At 43.4% G+C, this 21,837-nt stretch overlaps 1 protein-coding gene across 1 annotated transcript in view; it reads right to left on the reverse strand.

Annotated features, from left to right (window-relative positions):
* LOC126088215 (UDP-glucosyltransferase 2-like) overlaps nucleotides 1-21,837 on the reverse strand; it is a 154,110-nt gene that overhangs the window by 9,130 nt on the left and 123,143 nt on the right. The window contains exons 6-7 of the mRNA XM_049906341.1: nucleotides 21,382-21,604; nucleotides 5,580-5,799 (exon numbers count right to left, since the gene is read on the reverse strand). Of these exons, the coding sequence (XP_049762298.1) occupies nucleotides 5,580-5,799; nucleotides 21,382-21,604 (443 nt within the window). The remainder of the gene's footprint in view (nucleotides 1-5,579; nucleotides 5,800-21,381; nucleotides 21,605-21,837) is intronic.

Here is a 21,837-nt window from a genome sequence, read left to right on the forward strand (position 1 = left end):
ATCACCTGCACGTATTCATGTTCATTGTTCAGAAGAGATCTACATTTATGGACAGCCTTGCAGGATTCATGGTATCATTTCTCTACAGCACTACTTCAGACATTATAGTCAAGTCCATGTCAAGTCGTGTAACGGCACTTCTGCGAGCTCGCGGGGACCCTACACGATATTAAGCAGGTGTACCAGTTTCTATGGCTCTTCATTGCTATAAAACACTGACAAGAAAAACGGACAGGATGGTAGGACATCTGTTAAGGCATAACGGAATAACTTCCACGGTGCTAGAGGCAGCTGCAGGAGGCAAAAACTGTGGAGGAAAACAGAGATTGGAATAGATACAGCAAATAACTGAGGACGTAGGTGACAATTGCAACTGGGCGTTGAATCTCACTGACTGGAGTAGATTCGTCTTCGGTGATGAGTCCCGCTTCGAACTGAGCCGCGATGGACGGCGAAGACGTTTTCTGTGATGCCCCGGACAATGGTAGGATACCGACCTGACTGTCACCCGCCATACGACCCAAGAAGTAGGCGTGGCGATCTGGTGTGCACTTCTTTTCGTCACAGGACTACTTTGGTTCTCATCTGCGGCACCATTACAGCACAGCGGTATGTTGACGATATTCTGTAGGCCATTTTGTTGCCCTTTATGGCGAGACAACCTGGGGTTACATTTCAGCAAGATAATGCCCGCCAGAACACGGCGAGAGCTTACACTGCTCGTCCTCGTGCTTGTCAAACTCTACCTTGGCCAGTAAGGTCACTGGATCTCTCCAGGAAATAAGAACGTTTGGAGCATTACGGGCAGAACCCTTCAGTCAGTTCGAGATTTTGACAATCTAATGCACCAACTGGAAAGAATTCAGAAAGATACCCCTGCTTGAATGATGGCCGAAGGTGGACCAACATGTTACGATTTTCTCAATTTGTGAAGCTCTTTCTCTTGAATAAATCATTAAGTTTTTCTGAAGCTACAATCTGATAGCCGGCACGGTAGCTAAGCGTGCTCGGTCAGAGGGTCAGCTACCCTCTGTAACAAAAACCTGAGTGAACAGATCAACGGAAAACCTAAATGGATGTCATCGGACGTCCGCCCCAAACAAATTCAAAGAACAATATAGTACAAAATGAGATATGAAAAGTGGTAACGTGCTTGCCTCCCATGCACTTCGCCCAAGTTCGATTCCCGGCTGGGTTGGAGATTTTCTCCGCTCGGGGAGTGGGTGTTGTGTTGTCATCATCATCATTTCATCCTCGTCATCGGCCGCAAGTCGCCCACTATGGCGACTTGCACTTGCGGCCGAATCCTAATGGGACATTCCGGCCAACAATGCCATACGATTTTTTCACTTTTGTCTGTACCTGTACCTTTTTTTTGGAGGCTCATGGGAGGAAGATAAGAGAGATTAGTGCGCATACAGAGACTGAAGCAAAGCAAGCGCTGTATCGTGTGTGAGATACGGAGGCGAGCGAGTGCGCCGGGACTTACCCCAGTTCACTGCTAGTAGCCCCACGTCACCTTAACGCGTCTGCATGTAGCGCACAAGTATTGCACCACAATTAAGTATGAAATTAAAAATCAAAATTTATGTTTAAAATTTTGTTAAAATATAGTTTAGTGTTATAATGTTCCAAATACCATGTCTTTATGTTCTGGACTTAATAGTTTACGTAAAAATGCCGTTTTAAGAGAAAAATAAGCGGTGCTAAATAAAGAAGCTAGAAAGCCAGCATTGGTCAAAAATGCCGTTTTAAGAGAAAAATAAGCGGTGCTAAATAAAGAAGCTAGAAAGCCAGCATTGGTCAGAAGGTGCAGTTAGAGATCATAAATAAGTGGTGCAGGTTTCCAAAACCATATAACAAAAATTAACACCGGAGTCCACGTTTTTGGGAAAAATCAGAGGCGCTAAATAATGGACTTAGAAACATGAAAATTAGTTTTATGCTTCAGTTCATCCCAGAAATAATACCTGAAAGAGCACGTTAAGCTACCTATTATAGGTTTTGAGTAATTAAGTAGAAACCAATTTTGTAACTAAAATGTAACAGCACACCGCCGTCGGCTCCGGCACCTATTAAAATGCAGCTCGAGAGGCAGTAAAAGGTTCACTTCGCATTCAGCCACAGTAAGATCCGTGTCTGTTAAACATCGGATCGCGCTCTGCCTCGGATGGCGTCAGAGCCGAACTGATTGTCGTAGATTAAGTACCTGTAATTTTAATGATAGAGAATTTTGGTTAAAGTGGATGACAAATCATACCAATTGATAGGGCTATACTAAATTTGAGAGTTGTAGTATTAATAACTGCTGACATAACTTCTAGTAAAGACATGGTTCAGGGGTAAAAATCTACCGTTAGCTCCACTATAAAAATTCTAGAAGGCAAAGTTTTCATTATAGCGAGCTGTAACTTTTTCGGTGATTTCAAACAACTTAACCGAATACAAATAAAAATTAAGAGGTTTCTGAAGTAATTTGCAACTATATTGTTAAAGTTTAAGTGTCCGAGAAAGCGGTCGTTCGGAGGCTGCTGCAGTATGCAGACAGCCGTAGACAACAGATGTTCCCTCAGCCGTCCGCTCCGGCACCTATATAAATGCAGTCGGAGAGGCAGTAAGTAGTAAGGTTCACTTCGCACTCAGCCACGGTAAGATCCACGCCTGTCAAACGTCGGATCTCGCACTGCCGCGGATGACGTCAGAGCCGAACTGTGTCAAAGTGCTTATTTTGCGGTAGAAACGGACAGTGAACTCGCGCGGATTGTACACCGTCCTGGATCGCTTATAATTCGCTGAAGAAACTGTTAGTGTTCCGACCGTGAGAATTACAATTCCACGTGGCAAGTGGTGACTTTATTTCCACTTTAATGGCGAGCATTAATTTGAACATTATTGCAAACTTTCATTGAGTAATTTTAGTCAGGGCGAAAGACAATCTGGTAGGAACGTACCGTAGAGGTCGCCTCTGAACTGCTAAATATGCTGTTAGAATAGAAAGACTTGCTTTCAATTGAAAATAGTAAATTTCCAAGTGTTGTATGGGAGAAACTTTATGCAATATAATTTTGACTGGAGCTTCATACTTTTATTTAAAATCAAAGTCCTAATCCTGCAAAGAAATAGGAGGACAGAAACTTTTCTTTAGTGGGCTGGACCAGAATGTGGCCTTGCAGACTGGAAACTAAGGTCAGTAAGTTTCCCTTCGCTTTCTGGCTGATCACAAAATTGCACTACTGGCCATTAAAATTGCTACACCAAGAAGAAATGTAGATGATAAACGGGTATTCATTGGACAAATATATTATACTAGGACTGACATGCGATTACATTTTCACGCAATTTGGGTCCATAGATCCTGAGAAATCAGTACCCAGAACAACCACCTCTGGCCCTAATAAAGGCCTTGATGCGGCTAGGCATTGAGTCAAACGGAGCTCGGATGGCGTGTACAGGTACAGCTGCCCATGCAGCTTCAACGCGATACTACAGTTCATCAAGAGTAGTGACTGGCGTATTGTGACGAGCCAGTTGCTCGGCCACCATTGACCAGACGTTTTCAGTTGGTCAGAGATCTGGAGAATGTGCTGGCCAGGGCAGCAGTCGAACATTATCTGTATCCAGAAAGGAGCGTACAGAACCTGCAACATGCGGTCGTGCATTATCCTGCTGAAATGTAGGATTTCGCAGGGATCGAATGTAGGGTGGAGCCACGGGTCGTAACACATCTGAAATGTAACGTCCACTGTTCAAAGTGCCGTCAATGCGAACAAGAGGTGACCGAGACGTGTAACGAATCGTACCCCATACCATCTCGCCGGGTGATACGCCAGTATGGCGATGACGAATACGCGCTTTCAATGTGCGTTCACCGCGATGTCGCAAAGCACGGATGCGACCATCATGATGCGGTAAACAGAACCTGAATTCATCCGAAAAAATGACTTTTTGCCATTCGTGCACCCAGGATGGTCGTTGAGTACACCATCGCAGGCGCTCCTGTCTATGATGCAGCGTCAAGGGTAACCGCAGCCATGGTCTCCGAGCTGACAGTCCATGCCGCTGCAAACGTCGTCGAACTGTTCCTGCAGATGGTTGTTGTCTTGCAAACGTCCCCATCTGTTGACATCTGCATCTACATCTACATCCATACTCAGCAAGCCACTTGACGGTGTGTGGCGGAGGGTTCCTTGAGTACCTCTATCGGTTCTCCCTTCTATTCCAGTCTCGCATTGTTCGTGGAAAGGATTGTCGGTATGCCTCTATGTGGGCTCTAATCTCTCTGATTTTATGCTCATGGTCTCTTCGCGAGATATACGTAGGAGGGAGCAATATACCGCTTGACTCTTCGGTGAAGGTATGTTCTCGAAACTTGAACAATAGCCCGTACCGAGCTACTGAGCGTCTCTCTTGCAGAGTCTTCCACTGGAGTTTATATACCATCTCCGAAACGCTTTCGCGATTACTAAATGATCCTGTAACGAAGCGCGCTGCTCTCCGATGGATCTTCTCTATCCCTTCTATCAACCCTATCTGGTACGGATCCCACACTGCTGAGCAGTATTAAAGCAGTGGGTGAACAAGTGTACTGCAACCTACTTCCTTTGCTTTCGGATTGCATTTCCTTAGAATTCTTCCAATGAATCTTAGTCTGGCATCTGCTTTACCGACGATCAACTTTATATGATCATTCCATTTTAAATCACTCCTAATGCGTACTCCCAGATAATTTATGGAATTAACTGCTTCCAGCTGCTGACCTGCTATACTGTAGCTAAATGATAACGGATCTTTCTTTCTATGTATTCGCAGCACATTACTCAGGAATCGAGACGTGGCTGCACGGTCCGTTAGAGCCATGCGGATAAGATGCCTGTCATCTCGACTGCTAGTGATACGAGGCCGTTGGGATCCAGCACGGCGTTCCGTATTACCCTCCTGAACACAGCGATTCCATATTCTGCTAACAGTCATTGGATCTCGACCAACGCGAGCAGCAATGTCGCAATGCGATAAACCACAATCACGATAGGCTAGAATCCGACCTTTATCAAAGTCGGAAACGTGATGGTACGCATTTGTCCTCCTTACACGAGGCATCACAACAACGTTTCACCAGACAACGCCGGTCAACTGCTGTTTATGTATGAGGAATGGGTTGGAAACTTTCCTCATGTCAGCACGTTGTAGGTGTCGCGACCGGCGCCAGCCTTATGTTAATGCTCTGAAAAGCTAATCATGTGCATATCACAGCATCTTGTTCCTGTCGGTTAAATTTCGCGTCTGTAGCACGTCATCTTCGTGGTGTAGCAATTTTAATGGCCAGTAGTGTAGTTGCCAGGCGTGAGAAAAACGGCGAACAAACAAATTAAATATTAACTTTTACCCTCCGCCCCACAAGACGTGTAGGTACTCATCTCATGTTTCCCTCGCTCAACGCACGAATGGAATTAAACAGAGAATCAGTAATATTGGTAGGAAGAAACCACCTCCACGCACACTACAGTGGCTTGTGAAGTACCCAAATTGTGCCTAATCCTGTATTCCTTACCTAAAGGAAGACGCTAAGCTCCGTGACTTACCTGGTATCGTTGACCAGCGTATCGATGGCAGTCCGCAGCGCCTGGAACGTGAGGTCCTCGTAGCGGACGCGGACGCCGTTGCCCGCAGCCGCCACCCTCACCCCGTTCAGCTCTTGGTCGGAAAACAACGGAACGACGAGCAGCGGCACGCCCGCCATTATGCCCTCCTGTGTCCCCAGCAGTCCGCCGTGCGTTATGAACACCCGCACGTTCGGATGATCTGTTAAGCCAGAAAATTCCATTTGGACACTTCAGAAGGATAGGTACACGGGAGCTGTTTAAAAAATACTACTTTGACAGTGGATCTTTCACTCTGCAGCGTAATGGGCGCTGTTTTGAAACTTCCTGGTGAGTTAAAAAGTACTCGTATGCCGGATCGGGAGTCGAACCCGGAACTTTGCCTATTTCGGGCAACGCTCCTACTGACTTAGCTACCCAGACACGACTCGTGATCCGCTCTCACTGCTTTTCTGTCCCAGTGTCTCCCTCCTACTTTCCACACTTCACAGAAGCTCTCCAGCATACCTTGCGGGACTATTACTTCTGGGAGAAATGGTATTACAGAGAAACTGGTCAGCCGCAGCCTCAGAAATAATCTTTTATTCTGCAGATGAATGTGTGCCATATAGGAGCTTGCTGGCAGATTATAGCTCGTATGCAGAAAAGCTTCTGGTGAGTTCGGAAGGTAGCAGACAGTTAATGGCCGAAGTAAAGCTGCGAGAGCGGGTCGTGAGTCGGTCTTTTCTTTCCTTTTCAGTATACAGAATAGTATCAGTTGCACTAATTGCCTTAGAAAGGATATAACAATAACTTACAGATCCTAAGTAACGCTCCTCGAGCAATCGGGTGACAAATGAGGCTTCGACGATTTCTTTTTTTTTAATCAGCACTATGTAATGACCTCAAACTCTTTTGGCAGTGGAGAGACTGACAGATCTGAAGCATGAATAGTTTGAATATCCACTCTGTTCACAATATTTGGCAACCTCTGTCTTCCAACTATTCTCACAACTATTCAAATTTGTGACCGGGAAACTTTCTGAAGGCAGTGGAGAGACTGTGACAGGTACATACTGGACAGGCCGTCCAGGCAATTTTGGGGATTGAGTCTGCCCATAACAAAAAACAGTGGAAATGGGTACTGACGTAAACGAGGACTACACAGAAAAAAAGAGTGCGTTTCTTACTTTAAAAACTCATACTGTCGCTGGAAAGCAAGTATTTTTATTCAGCCCGCGCACGATAACTTACAATTCTGTCGGCTAATGATACTATGGTGTTTGTTCCTGAAGATGAAAGGGACGACGTTACATCTTCAGAAATGACCGTTGAAATTACCTTTAAATGTAATAATTTATGCCAACGCTACAGTACATACACGACTCTTAACTCCCCTCAGTATTTTCAAGACGTCTGTCTTCCTGATGCAAATGATTTCCTTTCTCTAAAGAGAGGAATAGCACCGACAAAGAATGGTTGTAGTTACTGCCCCTTTTCATTGGCACTGACTAACCACATAGTTCCGCTTATCTCCCTCCCTCCATCCCACCCACCCTCTCCCTTTCTCTCTCTCTCTCTTTCTTTCTCTGTCTCTCTCTCGATTTCTCTGTTTTACTTTCTCTCCCTCTCCCACTCTTTCTCTCTCTTCCATTGAATTTCTCTACCCTTCTTCGACACCTAGTTCCACTTTCTCTCTCACTCTCTACACATCTCTGATTGTCTCTCGCATTCACCCACACACACACACTTTCTCTCTCTCTCATACACATATTCTCTTTCTCTCTTATCATTTCTTTCGTCTTTCCATCGTCTCTTTTCCCCACTCCCCTCTTCTCATTTTCTCTCACTAACCCGCTCGCACACCAGATGCTTCTCTCTGTAATTACCATCTCTCTCTCTTTCTCCTACTGCTCCATCTACTCCTCTGAAACAATACAGTGCAATGTTTCCGTTATCACTAGGCATACACTTTGGGTGCTTGAGCTATGCTTGCGTTTCTGGAGCTGGAAATGAATAGAATTCTACTCCATACGCATTAAAAATTTAAATCAAAACGAAGCAAGCGAATTGTATATAATGAACTATGCATTGCGTTTCATTAATTTTGCAGCTCTGCATCGCAGAATCCTTTACTTCAGTATGATGAAACCACATCTAGATCACAGTTATATTTATAAGCAATTGCCACAGGAAACATCTTATGGAAACATAAATGATGAGAGTGCTAAACAGAATCAGTACACAGAGCTCATTCTGAGATAGCAAAAGTCATTTTCTACGAGCTGTACTACACAATGTGTTTCAGGAAATTACCAGAAAACGTTGAGGATACTTAAGTCACCCTTGAAAGGTAATTTTCTTCTTAAAGAAAACCATCGTCTATGAGTTTTGAACATTCTATGAGTATCAATAACACATTTACGTACAAATAACACACTACTAAGGCTATATTCGAATATACACTACTAGACATTAAAATTGCAACAGCCAGAAGAACAGCATGTAAATAAATTTTGCCAGTTGTGCAGGTGGGACAATACATGATTAAATTTTTAGGTAATTTAGGAGTAGGTCCTATACAGGGTGCGAAATTCAGTGCACGTAGCTGCCACTTCTGAGAGAAGCATGGTCAGGCATCGAGTCACACTGAGACTGGATGTGATATGCGTCCGTTATCCCGTGATGCTTCAACTCCACGCCAGACTTCATTAGTGTGGTGTCACCGCCAGACACCACACTTGGTAGGTGGTAGCTTTTAAATCGGCCGCGGTCCGCTAGTATACGACGGACCCGCGTGTCGCCACTGTCAGTAATTGCAGACCGAGCGCCACCTACGGCAGGTCTAGAGAGACGTACTAGCACTCGCCCCAGTTGTACAGCCGACGTTGCTAGCCATGGTTCACTGAGAATTACGCTCTCATTTGCCGAGACGATAGTTAGCATAGCCTTCAGCTACAATTGCTACGACCTAGCAAGGCTCCGTATTCAATTGATATTTATATTCTATTAATGTATCATCAAGAGCGATGTTCTACAAATGTGGATTAAAGTTAAGTATTCCAGAAGCTACGTACTTTTCTTAATAGCATTCATTACGTATCCTGCTTCAGACCTCACGCCAGCCTGCGTGAGCTTAGCGTGCATTTTGGTCTCCTCAAACAAAACAGTGTTGGCACTTCTGCCGACACTTCAATTAGCATAGTGGCAGGCGAGTGGTGGCATGCTAGCTCTAGCCAAACCACGACCACATGGTTGCAGTAGCTAAGAGATGTGGAAAACATACTGGCCATGTATCGAGAGAGGTCCGGAGAGCACGTAGAAGAGTCCTCGAAGATAGGGAACAGCTGCCGGCTTTAACGTATCATAAATGTGACAGTTACTCTCCTACTCTCAAAAACTACTAACTACGCGAACCAGAGGTGGTCACATTGTGCACCTAGTGCCAGTCCATACCATCATGACATATGCTGGGCTTGCAAGAAGATGATGGATGCAGTCAAGCAATGTTCTTTCTCCTCAGATCCTCCACACAGGGATGAATTTGTCATGAGGCTACACACCAAACCGGGCCTCGTCTCAAAAGGCAACGTGGTACTGCTCCCTGTGTCCAGTGTTGTTGGGTGCACCAGTGATGATATGCCTCTCTCTGCTGCCACCTCGAAGGAAGCCGAAACTGTAGTCTCCAAACTAACAGTCCGTGGTACTTTGGATGTCATCGCACAGTCCGTGTGGATACTTATTTTGCTGCAAACTAGCCCATTTCCTGATTCAGCGTAAGTGGCATGTGCTGTATCCAGCAACTCCATCTCCCAGCAATACGGAGGTGACCGGCAGGTAGCCGTAACCAGGCTGGATTATGTATCAACACACCGGTCGGGTAAAACACGGTGGTCTGTTATCACTTATCAAGTTATATTCCGATGGAGACCACGCATACGTGTGGTACCAGTTTCACCACCTGTAGCGCTTGCGTCATCGTAGGTGGCACTACATGCGTGGGATTACTTGCCTCTGCCGGTCATCGTAACTGAATGTGTGTCTGTACGGTCCTGCATGACTGATAGAACATTATCTAACCTCTCATTGCGCTAGTCACGCGGCACTGCTAAGATCCCAACATTCAAACGAGTTTCCTTAATGAATGAGAAACCCATTGCGTAATTTTTACTCATATTCAGAATGTTGATAGCGTTTGTGCTGTGTCTCACGCACGGTGTATATTCGGCTTTACTATTGCTCGTCATCCGGAAACATCTGTGTGTTAAAAATCTAGTAAAAATGTATAATTTCATGTGTATGACATCATAGACGATGTGTAAAAACAATGTTCTAGATGAACGGTAAGCGCCAAAATGACAGAGGGTTGACGTAGCTGCGAAGCGACCATTGGCCATCGCAAAAGACAGCGATGCTACAATGGCGCTACGGAACAACCGGCCGCCGCTTAAGTTTATCGAAGGCCACTGGTGATAATCATGAAAATAAAATAAAAATGAAGGAAGATGGCACTATAGACTTATGCTGCACGCTGTTTTGAAGCCAGAGTGGGCGGTGCCTCCCGACAATTTAAATAGCCCTAAACATTAGCAGACTGCAGACTGCTTACATGAAGAATATAGTGTAAGGAAGGCAGTTTCTAACGTATTTCTGTTTTTGAATGCGTTTTTGCTCTAGTAATACGACACATTCGGCCTCGTTAATGTACCACGTTCTTGTTCATATATTTCGAATAAATAAGTTACAGTAGTTGTATTACATGTTTATTACCTTATAAATAAATAAAAAACTTTTTTATTTTAAATTCAGTGCATTAGTATTTGTAAAATGACTCTTAGTGTTCATTAAAAAATAAGTTACAGTAGTTGTATTACATGTTTATTACCTTATAAATAAATAAAAAACTTTTTTATTTTAAATTCAGTGCATTAGTATTTGTAAAATGACTCTTAGTGTTCATTAAAAAATGACGATCATTCCACTTGGGACCTGTGGAATGGTACATTATCTTATTTGTTTTAGTTGTAAATATTTGTCATGTATTGTTGTTTTTCTGACATGTTCCACATCCTGGAGGACCTCCTCACTACGGATCAATTGGAATGAAAGTAAATCTAATCTAATCTAATCTAATCTAAGAAGAGAAGGATGTGATCTGAAAAGGATGCTTTCGTAATGCATTTTATTCCTCGTTTACTATATCCATATCTACAGCAAATGAAGCTGTAATTCTGAAACCAACGCTTGTTGTTTGCTTACTGCTATTGCTTCTTGTTCGTCACATTTTCAGCTTTCAGCTCTTAAGCACCGCCTTTTTAATGTTCACGTGTGCAAAGAAACTTACCCAAGTGTTCTGTTGTTAGCCCAAAAAGATTGCAGTGAGGAAAGAAGGAAGGTATGCTATTGTATCTTGTGCATATCAATAAACAGAGTGAGTACTGAAATGTCAAAGAAACAGAACTGCTTAGAGGTACAGCTCCGTGCACAATAGAGTTCTTGTTTTATTAGAGTGCATTAGTCTCAATGTAGTTTACACATCTTCTCACTCTGAAATCTTATCTGTGGTACGTCACTCAGCGTGTGACCAACAACAGTAATAAAAGAGGTATAATTTTTAAATTCGAGTATTAGCCAGCACTGTGGAACGGTAGTATAAATGTGTTAAAGGGGATAGTCTCAAACGCTTAAGACTCCGTAAAATTAATATTTCGCTTTAACACAAATGTAAGTAATTTTGTTAGTAATGACAGCCTAATCTGTGTAAGATGTAGGCCTACCTTTCCAGCAGTAGCCTGTCTGCTTCTTTACCCGAAATATTTCCCCCCAGTGACTGTCAGTTTATCAGGAATAACAAAACGTAGTACAATAGGAATTTACGTCTGCTTTGATCATATGCTTGGTTTTACTTTGGAATTTCATTTTGAAGTTTTCAAAGTGTATAAGCCTATACCATGCTTTGTGATATACCAATAGCTAATTAGTTACTTAGTTAGTTATATGTTTCATGTTCATTTGCGCGATAAATCGTAATGGTATAGTACGAGATATTATATACCGACACCAATTTTTTTTGAAATATGCCTCCATGGTGATCATTCGTTAGTTTTTCGTTTTTTAATTAAAGACAGACAGATGTTAGTCAGTAATTACTACTCATCACGATTTACAGATTACAGAAATAGTTAATATTTTGAGAAACAGAAGGAATTGTCAAAGAAAAACGTTTTCAGTTTCATTTCAAATGTTACTTTGCTTTCTGTCAGGCATTTTATGTCAATTAGCAATTGATCAAAGCTTTTGGTTGCAGTATTGTGAACTTCTGCCTGTACTACAGACAACCATAATGTGGTGTAATGAATATCATTTTTCATTCTGGTGTTGTAATTGTGTGCATCATTGTTCCTGTCGAAGTGCAGTGGATTATTAGCACCAAACTTCGTGGGGGAATAACTATGTTGTGGAAAGGATATATTGCTATTCATTCGCCGAGCAGCAGGCGGGCACGGCGAAAAGAGTGCTCACATAAGTTTACAGCCAAAGCCTTCTTCAAAAAGGAAACAAAGCACGCATACACATTCATATTGCCGGCCGGAGTGGCCGTGCGGTTCTGGGCGCTACAGTCTGGAGCCGAGCGACTGCTACGGTCGCAGGTTCGAATCCTGCCTCGGGCATGGATGTGTGTGATGTCCTTAGGTTAGTTAGGTTTAATTAGTTCTAAGTTCTAGGCGACTAATGACCTCAGAAGTTGAGTCGCATAGTGCTCAGAGACATTTGAACCATTTGAACATTCATATGGTTCAAATGGCTCTGAGCACTATGGGACTTAACATCTGAGGTCATCATTCCCCTAGAACGTAGAACAGCTTTAACCAAACTAACCTAAGGACAACATTCAAATTGCTCTGACCACTATGGGACTTAACATCTATGGTCATCAGTCCCCTAGAACTTAGAACTACTTAAACCTAACTAACCTAGGGACATCACACAACACCCAGTCATCACGAGGCAGAGAAAATCCCTGACCCCGCCGGGAATCGAACCCGACAACCCGGGCGTGGGAAGCGAGAACGCTACCGCACAACCACGGGCTGCGGACTAACCTAAGGACATCACACACATCCATTCCCGAGGCAGGATCTAACGTGCGACGGTAGCGGTCACGCGGTTCCAGACTGAAGCGCCTAGAACCGTTCGACCACAGCGGCCGGCCACACACATTCATAAAATCATACAAACAAAACTCTCACACATACATGACCACTGGCTCCGGCTCTTATAGCCAGAGTCTTTTTTGAAGAGGGGGGGGAGGGGGGAGGAGTAAATGAGAACAATGTGTATTCATAAACAAGAGGAATTTACGTTACGTAGCCACGTGTTGTGCGGGGACGAGACTGTTGATACAGTGTGGCACGGATGTCGGAGCGTTTGCGATTTGCAAGGCACTGCAAAACGTAGGAAACAAGGGAAGGATCGGACACCGAGTAAATAAGGCAAATCCAAAGTCGAATGACAGAAATAAAAACGCTACAATAAAAGTAAACAGTGCAAAAGCAAATATTGCTTGAACGGACTACTTACGAATGAAATTTGATTCCTTTAAACTTTAGACTACGGTCGGATAGTTTAGTACACCAGTAAACAACGCAAGCTGGTATTTTTTGTGAAACTACTACGTCTCCAGACAATCAAAACAGCCAACACGGTCGAAACTGGGCACGGGCGAAGTATCACCGCGGTGAACCATGGAGGTATGAATGCGGTGAACCTAATGTTTTGGACTACTTAAGATGGCGGGCTTCGGCTTAAAGTTTGTCGAGGTGGCGTTACGTGTTTGTTCGTCTTTAATAGTTCCCACATGATTTTCATGAAAGAGATAGACAGTTTTTGTATATACCTTCTACATGTAGGTCTTATTGGTAGTCTGTCTACATTCAGACATCGTGCGAGCTGGATCGTCGCATGGCGATCCGGTTTGGCAAGGCTTGGTGTGGTTGGAGTAATAGTCTGGCGTGACCAGACTGTCTATGCAGCAGGCTGAAGGGTGCGGGAAGTCAGATTTTTGAGAAGAAATTACCGTGAATGGCAGTAGTTGCGAGAGTTGTTCGCCCCCCCCCCTTTTAAGTACCGATTTTGGAATATTTAGGTTCTCAGCGAAAAACTGGCTGGTGTGATCTTTACCAACTTTTAGTGCTGTGTGCAATTATAGTGAATTGTGGTAAATTTAGGCTGTGGAAGGCACAGCTGGAACAAAGCGTTAATGCTATAATACTAACTGAATTTTGTGCTCGTATCAGAGGTATCTGATATTTTGATCCGTGACGTATTGTTAGTGGCTTCCAGCTCGCTCAGAAGTAATTAGGTTGTTGGTTGGTTGGTTGGTTGGTTTGGGGAAGGAGACCAGACAGCGTGGTCATCGGTCTCATCGGAGTAGGGAAGGATTGGGAAGGAAGTCGGCCGTGCCCTTTCAGAGGAACCATCCCGGCATTTGCCTGGAGCGATTTAGGGAAATCACGGAAAACCTAAATCAGGATGGCCGGACGGGGGATTGAACCGTCGTCCTCCCGAATGCGAGTCCAGTGTCGAACCACTGCGCCACCCCGCTCGGTAATTAGGTTGTTGGCCGGTCCATTAGTGGTGAGTTAGGTTGTTTGAAGTGCATCGAGCGAGGTAACGAATCGAGTGCGTTACGGTGGAATTTTGGGCCCTAACATATACGGTGGACATCGTTTGGCTCGTTAGTTTGAATTGGTCCACGAATAATTAAATAGACCGTACCTTTAGCCGATGTTTATTGCGCAACTTAGTAACGTGGAACCATGAACGAACTGCACGGTATTAAATTGAGACTTGCAGAGTGGAAAGTGATGAGTGGCCTATTTTCAAATAAGTAATTGTTGCGGGTCGCGTCACGCCAATGCCTGAAGAGGCAGCGCTTTGCTTTGAGAGTTAATTGTTTGGGTCAAACAGGTGGTTGCATTTAGGGCTTTTATTATTGCTGATTGTATTGCTATCGATTTGTAGGTCATTAGTTTGTTGTTGCCACTTACGTCGAGAAACTTTTTATTGAAATACATTAAAAGACTCAAATAAAATGATGCTACGTTATAGAAATATCAAAGAAGGATTGCGTTCTGAATTATAGTGTAAGTGGGCTGTTTAGCTGGCATTATTGGCGCTCGCTGTATTGCAGTAGTTCGAGTAACGAAGATTTTTGTGAGGTAAGTGATTCATGAAAGGTATAGGTTATTGTTAGTCACGGCCATTCTTTTTTAGGGATTATTGAAAGTCAGATTGCGTTGCGCTAAAAATATTGTGTGTCAGTTTAGTGTTGATCAGAATAAGTAAAGAGATAAATGTCTGAGTACGTTCAGTTCTGCTCAGCTGTTTAAAAATCAAATAACGTAAGAGGTTTATCAGCACAGTAAAATATAAATTTTCCTAAGGGGTCGTTTCAATAGTTATTATAGAGAGATGTGGTAGTTCCAGATTCAGAATCTTAGAATTTGTGTTAAATGTGCTAGGTTGATGTAGATAAAATGAGCCAGAAAGAGGATTTGTAGGATTTACCTCAAGCGGGTATAGTAATCAGAATCAGTAACTGAATTTGCTAAAAGATTCCAAGTGCTAAAGAAAGCCGGCTTCAGAGTTTCACTTGAAACGTGAAATAGCAATTGCTCATTGGTCGTAAATTCGTATTTAATGAAATTAAATACGTAATTGGGTATCTGTCTGATAATTTCGGCTAGTTAACGTAAAATATAGAGAAAACGTAACAGAAAGTAAGCCATATTGATATTTGGGCGGTTTCTTTTGAGTAATTAACAGCCAGTTAATAGTAATTACGCCTTATCGTTGAAATTCGAAGATCGTCTTATCTTTGCTATACGTGACGACCAACTGACAAGCTATCTAAAGTTCTGATTAAGGCGTAGTGCTTAAACTGGAAAGGAATTGATAGCAAAAGATATTCATACATACCTATTACGTTTAACTAATTCTCAGAGAAGAAAGAAAGAGAGAGAAAGATTTATAGATAATTCGTAACTATTGTTGTACTTAATTACAGGCGATTAATATCTCAATAGCATGATTCAAAGATATTACCATTTGACATGAGGTAATTTATCGCATTGGACAGACGATAGCGATTTATTACGACACGTCAGAAGAATTCATTAAGGTATCCTTTTAGAGTTACTTTTCGCCTACGCTAATACGAGGTTAAGATTTTTCAAATTACCAGGAATTTTTCAGAACTCGTATTCATTGCGATTAGGATTTTTATGTCAGTTGAGATTTCAATATAAGGCATTAATCTTTAATATGTCTCGCTGAGTGATGTAACATTTTGATTTTCCGAAAGTCTATTCCTTGTTATATACTGCACGGAAACGGTACTTAGCCTTACTATTAGTGAACTTAAATAGAAAATATTTGTCGCTGTGTAGGTATGTGTCGTACTTTGTTCCACTCATTCGACTTCGAATAATGAAATGATCGTATGACATTGTTGGCTGGGATGTTCCAGACGGGTTTGGCCGCCAAGTGTCGGCGTCTCATTAGGTGATTTGCGGCCGATGATGAAGATGAAATGATGGTTCAAATGGCTCTGAGCACTATGGGACTTAACATCTGAGGTCATCAGTCCCCTAGAACTTAGAACTTCTTAAACCTAACTAACCTAAGGACATCACACACATCCATGCCCGAGGCAGGATTCGAACCTGCGACCGTAGCGGTCGCGCGGTTTCAGACGGAAGCGCCTAGAACCGCTCGGCCACTCCGGCCGGCATGAAATGATGATGAGGACAACACAACACCCAGTCCCTGAACGGAGAAAATCTCCAACACGGCCGGGAATCGAACCCGGGTCCAGTAAAGGGAGGCAAGTAAGTTACCACCCAGCTAAGCAGGTGAACGACTTCGAATAACAATGAGGTTGAAAACACCATTGGAACTCTATGAGACTAGTAGTGCGTTGCAAGTAAATAACATCTAATACAATATAAATACTGTACGTTTAATCATTTCTGATGTGCTGGACGGCAAGTGTACTCGGATGTTAGCGCAGTAGCAGGAAGTCCCATAGAAAGCATTGTGGCGTTAATTCAGTGACTCACTCTGTCCTTGTTATCCAAAAGTAAAGAGTTCTATGGTTAACACGCTACCTTCGTGATGTTGGACTGGAACGCTAATCATTTGCATATCCAAGCATGTACTACAGTTTATGCCAGTTGCTATTTGCTACATGCTGTCGTCATGGTGTTGCAGTTTTGACGGCCAGCAGAGAACGTATAACAGGTTTTTTTCAAACGGTTTGCTCTGACCTAGGCTATGTGATTGATGTCTCCACAGCCATGACCACACAAATCTGTCAAGCATGTCAAGATTACGTTCCATGCCTTGAAACGCATAACTGAATCGGGCAATCAGTTCAGGTATCATTACCGTCGGAACAATGTACATTACGCTCGTGAAACGCTCCCAAAGGTAAAAATCATAATAGGGCTTCACGCGGAACTGGCAACAAGTCTTGCTTGACATATCCTGTGATTGCCAAAGTAGAAAGTTAGCTGCGTTCGCAGACGCAAACTGAAATATGCAGGAGCTCCAATTGCTAAAACCAAAGGCAAAGAAAAGAAAGACCGTTGGCTGAAAGACCCAGAAGGGTAGCTGCAGCCCGCTAATCAGAAGGGGTGTTCTTCCTCGACACATAATGGCACCTTTCCCCGCAGTGCGTGAAAGTTGTGTTTTAAGTGTAGCTGTTGAGTATGGGTGACTATAAGGCATGTTTGTATATTTTGGTGACACATTTGCGTTGTAAGAAGATAAGGTACAGGGTCAAATGCGATATTGCGAAGTAGCCTACTCCTCTAGAATTGCATCAAGCGGGGCCGTCGAGCTTATTCTCCCAATGGACGGATCACCATCAACAATCTTACATGCCCACATTCCATTAGACACAATATGCAGATTTATAGTTTAAACCATGTTTTTTTTTTTTCAAAGAAAATTTTGCACTGGCTGTATGAATTATTTTTATTAAATCTGCGACCGGTTTCGCACCACTTATCGGTGCATCCTCAGGAAATATACGCTATTTATAACATAGTAAGGTTGAACATTGCCCTATAGCCACTCCACAGCATTCACGTCCAATATACCGTCATCTGGTGAAAGCGGTAGTTGAAATATAAAAATCCTTTAAAATTTTTTAAAATGATGGAAGGGGCAATGACCGTGCAAGTTGAGAGGAGCACATCAGCGACCCAGGCTCAAAATCGGCCGTAGGTGCGCATTTGCGGGAAACGGGTCACCATATCACCGATATCCAAAACAACACGCGGACATGCGGGTGTTACATTGGAATGTAAGGGCAACACCCTTAATGTTTTGGAAGAGGTTGAAATCTTCAGAGTTCTGAAGAAATCCCCTCGCTCCTCACTTAATGCCCAGACCGATATGAGGCACAAGGGTCTTTTAGAAAATTTTGATTACTTAAACAGGTAGCCTTACCCCTATAGCTTACTTGTTAGTAGGTTCTGTCCAATACATTTTTGTGCGTACTCCGGGCCTTACGCATTCATAACCACCACATTTATTATTCTTATGGTTTTAACTAACAGCCCATTTTTTATATTGGCCGCCTAGTATGGCATTAGACATTTTTTAAAAAAATATAAATTCAGTAGCCCCCACTCTTCACGCCTTGTACGTCATCCGGCCTCTGGCGAAACCCGCGACACTGCGTGAGCGCTTTCAGGGTTTCGGCCAGTCAGTCAGGTCGTGTCCGCTGTTGCGCGGCTCCTCTCAACTTGCACGGTCATTGTCACTCCCATCATTTAAATTTTTTTTTAACGGATTTTTATATTTTAACTAGCGCTTTCACCAGATGACGGTATATTGAACGAGAGTGCTGGGGAGTGGCTACAGGGCAATGTTCAATGTTACTACGTTATAAATAGCGTATATTGCCCGAGGATGCACCGATAAGTGGTGCAAAACCGGTCGCAGATTTAATAAAAATTATTCATACAGCCAGTGCGAAATTTTCTTTGAAAAAATGTCGAAGTTAGGCTGTGGTTGCCCGTCCTACAAAACAACATGTTAAAACATGGGTGCAAAGATTGTGACCAGAAATTTCACGCCAGCAGCTCCCCTATCCTTGCCGGATGAATACACTGAGGTGACAAGTCATGGGATAGTGATATACACATATACAGATGGCGGCAGTATAGCTTACACAATGTATACAAGAGCAGTGCATTCCAGGAGCTGTCATTTGCACTCAGATGATCCATGTGAAGAGGATTCCGACGCGATTATTGCCCCACGACGGGAATTAACACTTTTGAACGCGAAATGATAGTTGCATTTCGGAAATCTTTAGGGAATTCAATATTCCGCGATCCACAGTGCCGAGAGTGTGCTGAGAATACCACGTTTCTGGCATTATCTCTCACCACGGGCGACGCACTGGCCGAGGGCCTCCACCAGGCCCCCACAACCGCTCGAGTGGTCGACTGTGAAGAGCGGACAAATTGAATAGCTGGGCGGCGGCCATTAGAGTGGTAAACTGACGCGCGGAGTTCGAATGTTTATACATCGCTTTTGGTTATAAAATGCCTTCCCTTGAGTTAGGTCACAAACATAATGCCTCATTTAAATACATTACTACAATATACTTTTTAATTTATGAACAAACAGCAACTAGTCACTGTTTATGAATTTATCTTACGTACTACATGGAATCTGCCGTAGCTAAAAGTTATGTACTGGACCCCTAGTATTTTTCGTAGTTCATTAACGATAGATGTACGCAAAACGCATCAAAATACTCGAAGATTTTCCCACTATATTAATAGATATTTTATGACTCTACCTTGCTTTAGATTTTATGACGAGAAGTGCGTTATATATGGCATAGTGCTTTGGCCACTCACGACGAAATTATCAAGTTACAACCTAACCTAAACCATGAAAACACTACCGATCAGCCAACTTTCTTCAAAATGATCAGAACATATAAAATGGTATTCTGTCGGTCGGAAATCTTGCCTGCTGACAGCGTGTAACCATTTTTGTAAGAGCTGTGGTTTTGAGAAAGGAAACCTGCAAATAGTTGCACAGACATTATGCTAATACCGTGTTACAAAAACATTTATTAAGCAAGTGCACTGACATACAAAACAACTTAAAATATTCACATATCTGTGAAATGTAATAGTCGTTCCTTTCTCGAATTTATTTGTACAATTAATCGCTGTACAGCTCTTCACCATTGTACTTCTTTTGATTGGAACGTACAGACAATATAATTACGAGTAACAAATACTGTATGTACGCCCCAACAAATATACAACGTTGAATCAGGGTCTTCATAAACAACAATACTACACAACACATCAGACTACAACCACTATAATGGCGTCCAGCCGAAGGTTCAAATTATCCCGCGACTGCAGCGCCATCAGTGGGTCTAGTTATTTTTTACAAGGTCTTTGGCCTACACTTACGTCGTTTGCGTAGAGTTGTCAGTGCTGACAGACAAGCAACAATGCGTGAAACAACTGCAAAAATCAATGTGGGACGTACGACGCTCGTATCTGTTAGGACAGTGCCGCAAAAATGGGCGTTAATGAGCTATGGCAGAAGACGACCGACGCGTGTACCTTTGCTAATAGCACGACGTGGTTTGCAGCGCCTCTGCTGGGCTCGTGGCCATATCGGTTGGCTCCTAGACGACTGGAAGACCGTGACCTGGTCAGATAAGTCACGATTACAGACGGTAAGAGCTAACGGTAGGGTTCGAGTGTTGCGCAGACCTCACGAAGTCGTGGAACCAAGTTGCCAACAAGGCTCTGGGCAAGCTGGTAATGGTTCAAATGGCTCTGAGCACTATGGGACTTAACTTCTGAGGTCATCAGTCCCCTAGAACTTAGAACTACTTAAACCTAACTAACCTAAGGACATCACACACATCCATACCCGAGGCAGGTTTCGAACCTGCGACCGTAGCGGTCGCGCGGTTCCAGACTGAAGCGCCTAGAACCGCTCGGCCACATGGGCCGGCATGGATTTTCCACCACGAGGTTACGAGCTGGCTATTTCCAACTCAAACTCCACCGCACAGGGATGCGGTAGCGATCTGTTGGATTATGGAGACGGGTGGAAGCAGAGCTGACTGTACACAGCATACGATATTGTGAGTACAAATTCTGTAAGTGTGTAACACATAAAGTGATATCAAGCTGCACCATGTAAGTACACTGGCAGAAGTACAGGTTATGTAAGATGACTGCTCACCGCTGCGGCAAAAATAGTTATGGAAAACTTTTCTTAGTTAGATCCAACAGCCAGGGCTCGCAGGTTCCCATAATCTCAGGTGCATATTTGCAACTGTTAAGGTAACCATCTCGTGAAAATCGGCATGGCTGTGTGTGTGTGTGTGTGTCTTTGTATGTGTAAAACACCTTCACCAGTAATCTAATGATGAAACCACAGTCACAATACATATTCTATAACAGAGTGCTCCTAGTGTAGTTATAACAAATTACTAAATGCAGCCGTTGATAAAATCCATCATTAGGTTAAACTCTGCTGGGAAAGATCGTTGTAGCAATCAGTATAAATGAGAAACGAATAACCCTAACAGGGGTAGCTATAGTGTCCATTATAAATCCCTTGGTGTAAAGAAATGTAACTATTGCCTCTGTAAAGAAGAGTGTTACGCAGCCGCTAGATCTGTTCTCTGGTCTGTTACATAAACTGTAAAAACGGCCACGTAGTGGTCGTTACTTACAGAGGACGTCGTTCTGAGGCATCCACTTCTGAGCTCGCACGTTGTGTGGCAGGTGCGGCAGAACAGCCGGGTCGACCTTCCAGAGGACGTTCTGAGGCACCGACGCCAAAGTGTCGAGAATTGCTTTAAACTTCTCCCCTGGCAAATCGTCAGGCTGCACCAGGGAACCGAAGCTGAAGTAGATCACTCCCTGAGGACTATTATCCAGAAAACTCTGCAGATCCTGAAAAGAGTAATGGAAACGAATTAAGGACTAATTACTGTCGTTGTTGTTGTGACACTGAAGGCAGAAGCTAGTCCTTTACAGCTCTTGACGCTAGTCCATCCTGTGCAAGGCTCTTCAGCTCTGTGTAACTATAGCAGCCTCATATTGCTGTCGAGCCCTCGTCACTCTCTACAAATTTTCCTCCCCACACTTCCCTCCATTACAAAACTGACTATTCCTAAGCAACCGAT

This window comes from Schistocerca cancellata, chromosome 6 (assembly GCF_023864275.1).
Source record: "Schistocerca cancellata isolate TAMUIC-IGC-003103 chromosome 6, iqSchCanc2.1, whole genome shotgun sequence".
Taxonomy (NCBI): Eukaryota; Metazoa; Arthropoda; class Insecta; order Orthoptera; family Acrididae; genus Schistocerca; species Schistocerca cancellata.